This window comes from Brachypodium distachyon, chromosome 4 (genome assembly GCF_000005505.3).
Source record: "Brachypodium distachyon strain Bd21 chromosome 4, Brachypodium_distachyon_v3.0, whole genome shotgun sequence".
NCBI classification, from domain to species: domain Eukaryota; kingdom Viridiplantae; phylum Streptophyta; class Magnoliopsida; order Poales; family Poaceae; genus Brachypodium; species Brachypodium distachyon.
The window spans coordinates 35,151,556-35,163,037 of NC_016134.3; the positions used below are offsets into that span (position 1 = coordinate 35,151,556).

Here is an 11,482-nt window from a genome sequence, read left to right on the forward strand (position 1 = left end):
TTAATCAACTTCTAGAAAAAACTGGATTTATGTTCGGGAAAACACCGGACTTTTCGAGATTTCATAATAGTGTGTTAGCTGACGTGTTGTGCTAGCTGACATGTCACGCACACGCCCTACATTGTAGAACAACATGGGCCTTATCGCACACGTTTTAGCTGGTCAAGGCCTATGCGATTATGCCCTATCGCACACTGTTTACCTTGGCAAGGTGTGTGTGATATAACTCATCTTATACTTTGCCAAAAGATTTGAAGTAGGTCCCCTCATGAGTTATCCCCGCGTGGGACACCTGAGGAAAAACATGTGTGATTAGAAAAAACTGGTCAATGCAAGTGTGTTATGATAATCTTGTAATGTTTCTATCAAACCCAAATGTCAAACTAATCGAGTGAATGCTACAAAATGCTTAGGGCAACACTATGAGCACTCCAATGTATCGTATCTTAGACCACATCATATGCATTAAATGTATATTTGGATACAACTCCAATCAATTGTTTCTCAATGTTGTACTCACTCCATCCAAAAATATAAAGGAAGATTTTTTTGCGGTCTCCAATGCACAACTTTGAATATAATTTGACTTGTAGATGCATATAAAGTTAGTAAAATAATATATGGCATATATAAATTTTGCAAGAAAAATACAATTACATTACTCTGAAATGCATAGTACATATACTTTGTCCTATAATTGTGGTTAAAGTTGTAATGTGTTGACCGCACACATATTTATGTGCATGTTTTATATTATGCAATGTATGGAGTATCTAAACAAGATAATTTGCCTTCCTCTAGCTCTCTATTAAATAGGGCCCTCCATGTAAGGTCACTCTTGAAAAATGGTACTATAACAAATTAACAAGGCACGGCAAAGAGAGAAAGAGAGTGTGTAAATTTTATTTAATGTTGAAAGACACTGGTACCAAGATTAAACACTGATATCAAAACGTTAATACTGGTGTTGAAAAGCATTGGTTTTGAAATGCCAAAAAAAAAAGATGAAACTGCTGATATATATATTAAAAAAAAGATGAAGCCGCTGAAAACACTAGTACTACGGAGTAGTATATTAAAAAAAGCATAAAAATTATTCAGAGAATGTGCAACTGCAAAAAAAAACACAAGGCCGGGTTTGGGTCCGTTCGTTATCACCGTATTCCGATGAGACTGTAGAATGTCGACTGGGTCAGTCCCGGCCCATGGGGGGCACTGAGCGCCCACACGCATCCAATCCGAAAGCGAGACGAGAGAGAAATATGTAGAGAGAGAATGTAGTAGAAGGAGAAGAAGAAGAAGCAGCAGCCTGTCTCTCCGATCAGCTCCCCCCTAAAAAAGGGTGCAGTGCTCAACAGGATGTAGAGAGAGAAAAGGAGAGCCCAAGCCCTGGGGGCATGGGGGAAAAAGAATCCCAAGCGCACGAGCTCACACAGCCTTTTCAGTCCAACAAACAAAATCAGATCCATCAATCTTCCTCTACAATATACACATCTTCACCTAGTACCTACATATGCATGCTTGTATATACAATCTTTCTTGTATGCATAATAAATATTAATTCGTGTGTTTGTCTGTGTGTTGTTGTGTACTATACTGAATTAGTATATTTTATGGTCCTAATACATGTAGAAACAAAAGGCATGGTGTCCTTTGACTCCACTTGCCTATCTGGTAGTACCATTATCTCCTAAGTGTCATTTTCTCATACTCGGTGATGTCTGCCTCTCCTAATTAAACAAGAAGATAATAACCTCCCCACATTCTCTCTCCACCTATCTATCTGCACTGTTTCTCTCTCTACCTTTTTATACTAGTAGCAATAAGGAAGGACAGCACAAGAAACCAATTCATCCCTGGTGTCTCTCATGTTTAGGTGAGGAGAGCTTCAGAGAGAGAAGAAGAAGTAGTAACTCCAGTACTAGAGACAGATACAAAAGGAGACACCACCCCACACCCCTGATGAGCAAGGCCAAAGCACAAGCAGAAACAAGAACACCAAGAACCTTCTCCTCCTTCCTTACTTCCTCGCTCGCGGCCGGCCAGCCAACCTGCGGGTGCTAATTTGTGCTATCTAGGCTAGGCTAGGTTAATTGGAGATCGATGGAGGCGAGCTCGCCTGACCTCTCGCTGCACATCAGCCTGCCGAGTAGCGGGCCGCCGACGGGCCCCGTGGATGGGCTTGGGCCTCGGGCCGGCGGCGGGGACCCGTGGCGGAGGCTGAACGGATCCACGGCGTCCACGGAGCTGTCGCTGTCGCCGCCCCTGCTGCAGGAGGGCGCCGCGTCGCTGCCGTGGCCGCGGCAGAGGGCGCCATCATCGGCCGCGGCTCCGTCTTCTTCGGCAGCGGCCACGACGTCCGCGGCACTGATGACCATGCCGATGCTGCTGCATCCGCTGGACGCGGCCGCCGGTGCCGCCAACGGCGCGTCGGCGTCGCCGCCAATCCGGGGGATACCTATCTACAACGGCGCCGGCGCCGGCTTCCCGTTCCTCCCGCCCGCGGCGCAAGGAGGAGGAGGACTCGAGCTCCCGAAGGTCGGCTTCTACAGCGGCTCGTATCACCAGAACCACCACCCGGCGACGACGTGGCCGTCCTCGCTGGGAGCCACGTCGCCGTCCGCGAATTCGACCTTCGACCCCGCGGCGGCTACAGCGTTCGGGCTGTCCCCGGCAGCGCACCACCGGATGCTGCAGTCCGCGTCCGGCCGGCTCAACGGCATGCTCTCCGACACGCTCCGCGGCTACGGCGGCTCCCCCGGCGGCATCGGCATCGGCATGGGCGGCCACCAGTACCACCACCTCCATGGGCATGGCCATGGCGCGCAGCACGGCGGGCCCTTCGGCCGGTTCATGCCCAAGCTCCCCGCCAAGCGCAGCATGCGCGCTCCCCGCATGCGCTGGACCAGCACTCTCCACGCGCGCTTCGTGCACGCCGTCGAGCTCCTCGGCGGACACGAGAGTACGTTCCCTTTCTTAATTCCTTCCGGCCCCCTCAATCTTTTCTTTTCTTTTTCTGATCAAACTCCCGGCCGGCGTGCAGGGGCGACGCCAAAGTCTGTCTTGGAGCTCATGGACGTCAAGGATCTGACGCTAGCGCATGTCAAGAGCCATCTCCAGGTACGTTGATCACAAACCAATTGAGAACCTGATCCTCCTTGCCAGTGTTTTTGCTCGCTCCCAACCCCAACCCATTCTCGAATCTCGATCGCGCTTCCTTCTTCCTTCTCTTCTCCTTGTTTCGGTCAGACAGGAAAGCCAATGCAGTAACTCCTGAGTTAGTGAAGAAACTGCCATTCTTGGAGGTAGAGGTAGAGAGAGAGAGGAGGGATTTGGGGATGTGTGTGTGAGAGAGAGAAAAGTTGCCATCATTACTCAATAATGAAACGTATGTGCATCTGTGCGCCTACCTAGCTAGCGTATGTGTTTGCGTCTGCAGTGTGCACGGCCCAAAGCACTCACCTCCACAACCAGGGCCAACACCCAGACGAGAGAGAAGAATGAGAGAGAAAGCTAGGAACTGTCCAACGCAAGGGCATGGCATCATAGTATTTCCACTTGTCCATTTCCCGCTGTTCTCTTGCGCGCCGATCCGTCTGTTGATACATTTGCTTGTCTTTTCCCCCCTCCCATCAGTCCTAACCGATTGCTGCTCTCTTTGTTTTTTCTTTCTAATTAAATTTGCTACTGGTATTTTTTCCCCCTTTCTTCTCACTTTGCTGCCACCCGCATTCAGATGTATAGAACCGTCAAGAGCACTGACAAGCCTGCAGCATCCTCAGGTAATTCGCATTGCCTCAGATCAATCCTCCATACATATTGCATTGCCACCGGTCGCTCGCATGCTTGTTCCTAAATCCTAATATAGCACAAGCAGTAGTATTTAAATCACGCCTTATATAAGGGTGTCTCGCATTGTGTTCTTCAGGCCCAGCCGACGGCGGCTCCGGCGACGAGGACTTCCCCAGCGCTGGCCAGGCAGGGTCCGGCGGCGACAACAACATGTGCCCGAGGCCATTCCCGGAGCACCGGTCCACCTCCGAGGGCGCGGCGAGCTCTGTCGGCGGCGGCGACATGGACCAGTCCTCCGCGGGCAACGCAAGCACCAGGTGGAGCAACTCGTCAAGGTACGGCCAATTAACTCAAGTCACATGACAACATGTGAATGTTGTGCACACATCATCCCATATACTCATCTCCTAGCTAGTAGCGGCCTAGCCTGCCTTGTCTCGCACAGCTAAGCAGTACACGTTTGGCTTTGCGTTTACATATCCGTAGACAGATAACGTCTCATTAGATAATTGGTTGTGTGTTTGATTTACTTTGCCGTGCTTAACTGCTGTGGTTTAAGCCAAAAGACACACCACCAAACTTTTGTATGCATTGACACCTGAAAAGGTTGTGAATAATTAACCAGGCTTCATGTTTGCACAAGTGTAGATCAGGTGTGGTGTGATGTCTAAAGCTTAAAAGAATGTTTTTGGGGCACGCACACACCTGGAGGGGAAGGTACGCACAGGCTGCCTATCTCTCTGTAGGTGGCCGGCCAATGTTATGTCACGGAAAACACCAAAAGGTCACACCCCCATGACCACCCTTGACTTGCGCAGTCACAGCCAGCCAAGCCAGGCTGCTCCTTTGTGTTTGGTCTACTGTGTGGAACTAAGATACTGTATGAAAATGCAGCAATATATTTCTTTTTATATATAAAAACATGTCGTGTGAGTTTTTGTGTGTGTGGTTCTTGGGTTTTGTCCATTGTCCTCTTCTCTCAATCCTCTCTCTCTCCTACGGCCGGGCTGGCTAGGTAGCCCCATTATCTTTTCTTATCAATGCATGGCTCTGATTCCAGGGAGGGGTGGGGCTTTGACCTGACATGCCCTATTGCCTAGGAATATGTACCAAGGACTTGCTGCATTCTTGGTTCCTTCCACCTCCCTCCTCCAGTCGCTTCGTGCCTTTTTTTACTCCTATTTCCTGAGCAATTTTTAGCGCGGCACACAATTCTCCCTCTAGTTTTGATTATGTTAGGTCTCCCAATTTATTTGTTGACATGCTACTGTCAAGAGAGTCATTAGCATTTCTTTCTAAATCTCCCTCTAAATAACTCTGTTGACAGAGGCATTAGCATTTCTTTTCACCCCCAATATTTTTTACTAGCATTTCTTTCACTAATGAAGAATATTAATTTGCATGTTTTAAAGATTATTTCTTAGTCTACTCCGGCCACACCTGCGTAAAAACTCATCTTTTGGGCAGCTTATAAGCAAAGTCCCACATGTCCTTGGCTGCATTCACTTTTTTTCTTATCTTATATTAATTCGTACTCCGTCTTTCCTTCCCTGCGTTCTTTTAGACGTACTTGCATTCGGGTACTTAATTGCTTTCCGTGATCCTATATCTTCATAGCTTTTTCGGTGAAAAAGCCATCTATTTGATCTCCTCTTTTAATCTGTCCTCATTTCGTTTCTTGGCAATGTAGCATGCACATTCTTTTTGACGGAATGTTGCATGCACTTTCTGTTCAGCCATTTCATGTCATTTTTGGCCAAATAAAATGCAGGTCAAATTAATGCATGCTAGCTATAGTATACGTCATGGTACTCGTATACTACTCCCTCCGTTCGAAGAATCTGTTAACTGGGTTATGTGTACTAGTGAGTAGTGACAAAAATTATAACCATGATATTAAATGGCACCCACATGTTCGTTCCAAAACATAATTTGCAACCACATATATTTTGATTTATGTGTACTCTTGATTTATTTAAGAATTTCCTATCTGCCTGTTGGGAGTTTCAGAAAACTGGTTTCGCAAATGGTCAGGGGAGTGATTTAGGATCAACTGATCTATTTTCCTGTTCTTCTCTTTTTGGGGTTGTGCATGGCTAGGAGCCTAGGGACCGTTTCACCAGTGCTGATGATAAAATTATTTCACCTTTATCTTTGAGAAAATTGGATACATGTTACTGCAAAGTTTGTGGTTTTGAAATATGCCACTGGGCGCGAGAATGACAAACTTCTTTTGTGTCCGTTCCATTGTAGTCTCTTCAGAAAATGCTTGTTTTGTTTATCTAAATTATGGAGTGGAGCAACTAGTTAACAAAAAGGTGAAGACAAATGTAGCAGTGTGTAGCTGAGTATAGATTATAGCATCCACGTACTGAACGTATACTGCATTATGCATCCCAAGTCCCCACCATCTAGAAAAATTCTCCCGGTGATATAAGCCTTAATCAGAAGAAGATCCAGGCATATATAGGGCATATAAAGTAATGTATCCATGATTGATAATTTTTGACATGTAAAGTCTACTGGTCCCTCAATGTTAACAGTATACGTTTGCTCCTATCAAGACAAAAGCACTTTCGAACGGTTTGGTAGTGAGTTGTTGGTATATGTTTATAGATTAGTGATAAAGGAAGGACACTTTTCTTGATGTACCAAAATCACGCGTACACTGAGAAAAAAAAAAGAACTGTCAATTTCATGATCTCCAACATGTGGGTCGACATAGCCATATATATAGAAAAGTATCTCTCTCTAGCTCTCCCTGTGTCCTGTGCGAGAATATTGTACATAAAACTATTCGTTCTACATATGGGGCATAAAAACAGCAGATTTATCCAATGCAAGAGATTAGTGTGCCTAGGAACTGAGAGCAAGTTAATTGGGTTGATCTGGTCTCCAAATTTAGGCTTGCTCTTCCTGTGCTAGATAGTCATGCATGCATGCATGCATGTAGCTTTAGATTCTTCGGTCGTGGCCTCTCTTTGTCTTAAATCCTTTCAGCAGCAGCTTGCCGATGACGAGCTTCTGTACATGCCATTGCACTGCATGACTGTGCCAAACCGGGAACATCTTTTAAGAACTTCGTTACCTAGAAAGAAGCTATATGAGTAACGAACTGGTCAGGGAGAGCAACTGTTGTTACTCTCTTTAGCCAAAGATAACATATGTACAGGCAATTTTGCATCCGTGTTATACATGACATGCAAGCATGCATGTGCCTATCTTCAGTAATAAACTTGCCATACATATACATATATGCCCAGTTGTGACATTGCAAGAGTCCTACTTTACTATTCTGCCAGCCTCATCATTCACACATATCCAGACATGTGTACGTGCTGGCTAGCTTGATCTGGAAAGCTGGTTAACTGATGATAAGATTTGCTAAATGTGAAATCCATTCTGCTTCAGGGACCCATGGCTGTCGTCCAATTCTTGCAACATGGACGCTCATCGCTCCGTAGGACTGTCTTCTCCAATCGAGGTATGTGTGTGTACATTGTCCCATCTTCTTCTCTCCAGCTGGGCCGTATCTACAAATCTGCATATCCGTAGTTATCCATGTCTTGCTCATCCTTGTGTACTATGTGTGCATTTGCTCTCCAGAACATGGAGGCCTGCAGATCAAGCGGCTCGCAGGTGTCGAACCACGAGCTGAGCAGCCCGAGCCTCGAGTTCACGCTGGGGAGACCGGACTGGCATGGCGTCGATCATGATCACTAGCAATACTAGCCAGCAAACTTACAGAAAAGAAACCTAGCAACAACAGGCTAATTTTCAGTCCAAGATACATCGGTCCGTACTGATAGATCATCTTTTAGTTGAGTTTCTGCTCCCTCAAAATTCCTCCGACTGGTGCGCGAATTGAAGAAAATCGACGACAACCGGCCGGCTGTTACTGGGAGAGGAGCACCGGAGCATCAACATATGAGCGCGCGGGAGAAGTTATTACCATGATCGATCTCTGTTAATTAGTTACTTTTGGGGTTTTCCTATGTTTTACCGGCTGATGCATGTTTCCAGATAGCTAGCTAGCTAGCTAGTAGATCGATTTCCATCTCATCGATATCCTCTGTAGTTTTGTTTCCTTCGTCTGTGGCGAGATTACAGCATTAGTGCAGGCGTGTCGTGTGCACGAGAGAGTGAGTGTGTGTGGATTGAGTTGGTGTGTGAAAGGGCCAGCTAGCTAGCTAGCTGGGCGTGTGTACGTGGAGCGTATCATTGGCACATGGAAAGTTGGAAAGGGAGAAGGGAGAGAGAGAAAAGGATGGAATGAGTTCTGGTGAAGCAATCTACTCCGAGAGATCGACCATGGTAATGATTTGATCAACGATCCCCTTTTGTGCATGTTGTTTCTTTCTTTAATCCCTGCAGGTCCTTGCATGCTTTTCTTTCTTTCTCCCCCCCACTTGGTCGTGTCAGCTCCGGACATACCTGCCCGCTCTTTTCCAGCACCGGCCAAGTGTGAACCCCCCCCCCGTTTGACCACACCAGGTTAATTAACTAATCAATCAAAGCAAAGGCTCTCATCACTTTACGCGGAAATTACATGCATCGAAACCGAACAAGGTAAGCATCTCCTGATCCTGCAAAAAAGCCACGTAGCAATGTCGTACAACCGTCTTCGGCTCCGGGATCGTCCATGGATTCCTCCCGTGATATACATTGACCCCCATGGACATGCATGGTGGTGGTCCAGGTCCAATAACAAGCTGCATGCACACGCGCATTAATCCATGCAGGTACTTGTAGCTGTGTGGCTAGGGTGCCATGAAACCCGCCGCGGGTGACGGGGACGTTTCGCGCAACCAACCGCGCATCTGCTGACACCGATCGATCGGACCATGCATCTCTCTCCCTGCGTGCACTCGATCGAAATCTGCATCAATACCTGCCGGAATTATGCACGGCTGCCTGCGCCTATATAGCTAGCTCGATCTCCCTTGATCATTACGAGCATTTGGTCACAGGTGCCGCGCCGTGAATAATGACCTGATCATGACAGCAACCGCCCGGCCGGACGGACGGAATTAGCTCCAGCATATGGCAAGGTCGTCTTATTATGTATAGCATGACCAAGCAGGGTCATATACGCTGTAGCTTAGCGGCTGGTCCAGTGCGTGCGTGATTGATTGACGAGAGGATGCACGGCGAGACGTCGTTGAAAGACGCGCCAGCTGCGAGGAAGGAGGCTACGTAAGCTACACTAGCGCTGATTCTGACTGAAAAGCCCCACCGCCAGTGCATGAGACCTGCCTGGTGATAGACAGGTGTTGCACTTGTGAGTCTGCAGAGGCACCAAAAATTACTAGTGCGAACATGGATGTCAGTCAACTTTGTATTGGTCCGTCACCGACGCGCGTATATATAGGCCGGTCGATCAGCAGGGGAAATTATGCGAACCTCTGGCTTTGCAAGTTTCCATGGGAAAGTCGGTGTTCATACCTTAATTAGGATCTCGGGGAAAAGTGGCCACCAGACAGTCAGGAGGCCGGAGTGGTACACTAATCCCTGGATGCATGTATGGTTCCTGCGATGTGAGGCACTTTTGATTTGACAACCATAGGGCTGACTGACTGACTGAACCGATTGATTGACTCCACTCATTGTTAATGTGCCGGTACTAGTAAACCTCAAGCCACTGCAATCCCAGTACTAGGAGTACTACTCTACGTCTTAGTCATCTACAATCTTCACCTACACAGTTGCAAGAAAGAGATCGAGAGAAATTCTTTCAAAAGGAAGGTCCCCTACCAAGAAGAGATGTGGGGGGAAAGAAAGGAGAGAAATGGAAAAAAGGAACAGCCCAATCATAAAGCAATGGATTGCAAAATCATTTTTTCCAGTCCCCCCATGTTTCTCTGTCCCCTCATTCAAGTCATTCTATTGTTCCCTCTCCCTCTGTCGGCCCTTTTGCTCAGCAGCGTCTGACAAAGAGAGGGAGGATGAGAGGGAGAGAGGGAGAGCGACTGAGTGAAAGCTAGAAAAGAAAATTTTAAAAAATTGAAAAGGATTAGGGATAAAAATAGCGAAGCAAGCAAGCTGCAGCACAAAGGAAAAAATAAATAAAGAGAGACCCTGTGCAGCATCCCTGTCCATTTAAATGCCCTGTTCTCCTCTTCTCTCTAAAAAGTCTGAACCTCTCTCTCTCCCTAGAACTGTAGCGGGGGCCGGGGAGGAGACGTGGCCTGGTTCCTGAGATGTGTACTGTGGGCTGTGGCTGGATACCGTAGAGAAGAGAGCGAGGGGCACTGGCACTTGGAACTGGGTATTTATTTGCATGGGGCCTTTTGGCCCCGTGCAGATGGGGGGTTTGGTTGATGCGGCCTTTGGACCACCACACGCACTGTGCCTCATTCATCACCGTATGACCTGTACATGTGGGGTGGACTTCCATTGGAGCCATGGTCCTCGGCATCTTCCCATGCCTGCAAGTACTCCACTTGGTATCCTGCTGCTAATTCTCTACGTTTTGTCAAATCATCCTGAAAATTTAGAATTTCCCACTGAGAGAAGTTTTCTCCAAATCTTGAACTTTTTGTCATCTATTGGATCTGATTCCAGATTTGGTAAAAAAAATGGTAGTTATAAGGGGGGAAACTCAACCGCATATAGTATGTGCTACGAAAGAGTTTCTAACAGCAGCTGCAAATTTACACAATTTGGTTCCTCAAAATTTACACAGCTTGTTCCTAATTTATTGCAAAAGCAAACATAATATTTACTCGTACAAATAACCTATTTGAGGGTGGTGGTCTGTTTTCTCAAGGTTTCATACTGATTGTCCGGTTTGCTAGCCTAGTTGAGGAACTCCTCTTTCCAATTAGTCTTGCAAATGCTTCCTCATTTTCACAAAGGTTGTCATATTTGGTTTCATTAAGTCAAGATTTTGATCAAAACATTATTAATATGTAATTTATATGATAGGAAACCACAGTTATCCAACAACTTTTGAAAATGAATATATTGATATACGTATCTTCAAAAAACACATATTAATAAAGTAATTTTTGTCAAAGTCTTGTCTTAACGAAATCAAATACGTCAACCTTTGTGAAAAGAAGGAAGAATTTAGTACGATTTTCTTAGTTTGTCGTAATGCATTATTTTCTATCTAGTGCCCCGTAGTTCCCACCTGATTTTCTAGCTAGTGCCTATTAGTTCCCTCCAAAAAACATGGATTCACACTGCATATAACATGGGCATGTATGGCCAGTTTATTTTTATTTTAAAATTTGTACCTTTGTGAACTCAACAAGGTACACCACAATCGTGTCCACGCATTTTCCTTAGGTATTACACGTACGAGATTTTACATGGAAAATGGAAACTAGCATGCATGTTGTCTGCTTGTCGCCATGGAACAAGAAGAATCATATATCTCACAACACATGAGGAAAAGGATTAATTTCAACGAAATGAAGAGTCTGACAAGCCAACAATTAGCTCGCGCGATATAGGCTACTCTCTTTTTTTTCCGAGGAAGGTGGGATTGCCAGGCTGACGCAAAATTTGCAGAGCACCAAAAAAAAAAGAAGTGTGAGAGAAGGTACTACCGTTCGATCCTGATCTATTTGTGAAAGCTTATTCAGCGACAAATTCCGCAGCCACCATGAATTCTCAGGCTGACATGCACGAACGTCACACATCGGTATGCTTTGTGCGTGATTACACGCATAACAGCCAGAGG

General features: G+C 46.1%; 1 protein-coding gene across 1 annotated transcript; it reads left to right on the forward strand.

Annotated features, from left to right (window-relative positions):
* The first annotated feature begins 1,815 nt into the window (after positions 1-1,815).
* LOC100842585 (probable transcription factor RL9) lies at positions 1,816-8,139 on the forward strand. Its single transcript, XM_003576455.4, has 6 exons — positions 1,816-2,962; positions 3,044-3,120; positions 3,737-3,782; positions 3,929-4,127; positions 7,204-7,276; positions 7,399-8,139. Exons 1-6 carry the CDS (start codon positions 2,104-2,106, stop codon positions 7,513-7,515), a joined length of 1,371 nt encoding a protein of 456 aa, XP_003576503.1. The 5' UTR covers positions 1,816-2,103; the 3' UTR covers positions 7,516-8,139.
* Positions 8,140-11,482: the final 3,343 nt, after the last annotated feature.

Bases quoted from the DNA above. Each gene is read 5' to 3' on its own strand.
- LOC100842585 (XM_003576455.4), top strand. From the start codon at position 2,104: ATGGAGGCGAGCTCGCCTGACCTCTCGCTGCACATCAGCCTGCCGAGT. The intron at 3,783-3,928 runs GTAATTCGCATT...TGTGTTCTTCAG, and splicing joins CAAGCCTGCAGCATCCTCAG to GCCCAGCCGACGGCGGCTCC. The intron at 7,277-7,398 runs GTATGTGTGTGT...TTTGCTCTCCAG, and splicing joins GACTGTCTTCTCCAATCGAG to AACATGGAGGCCTGCAGATC.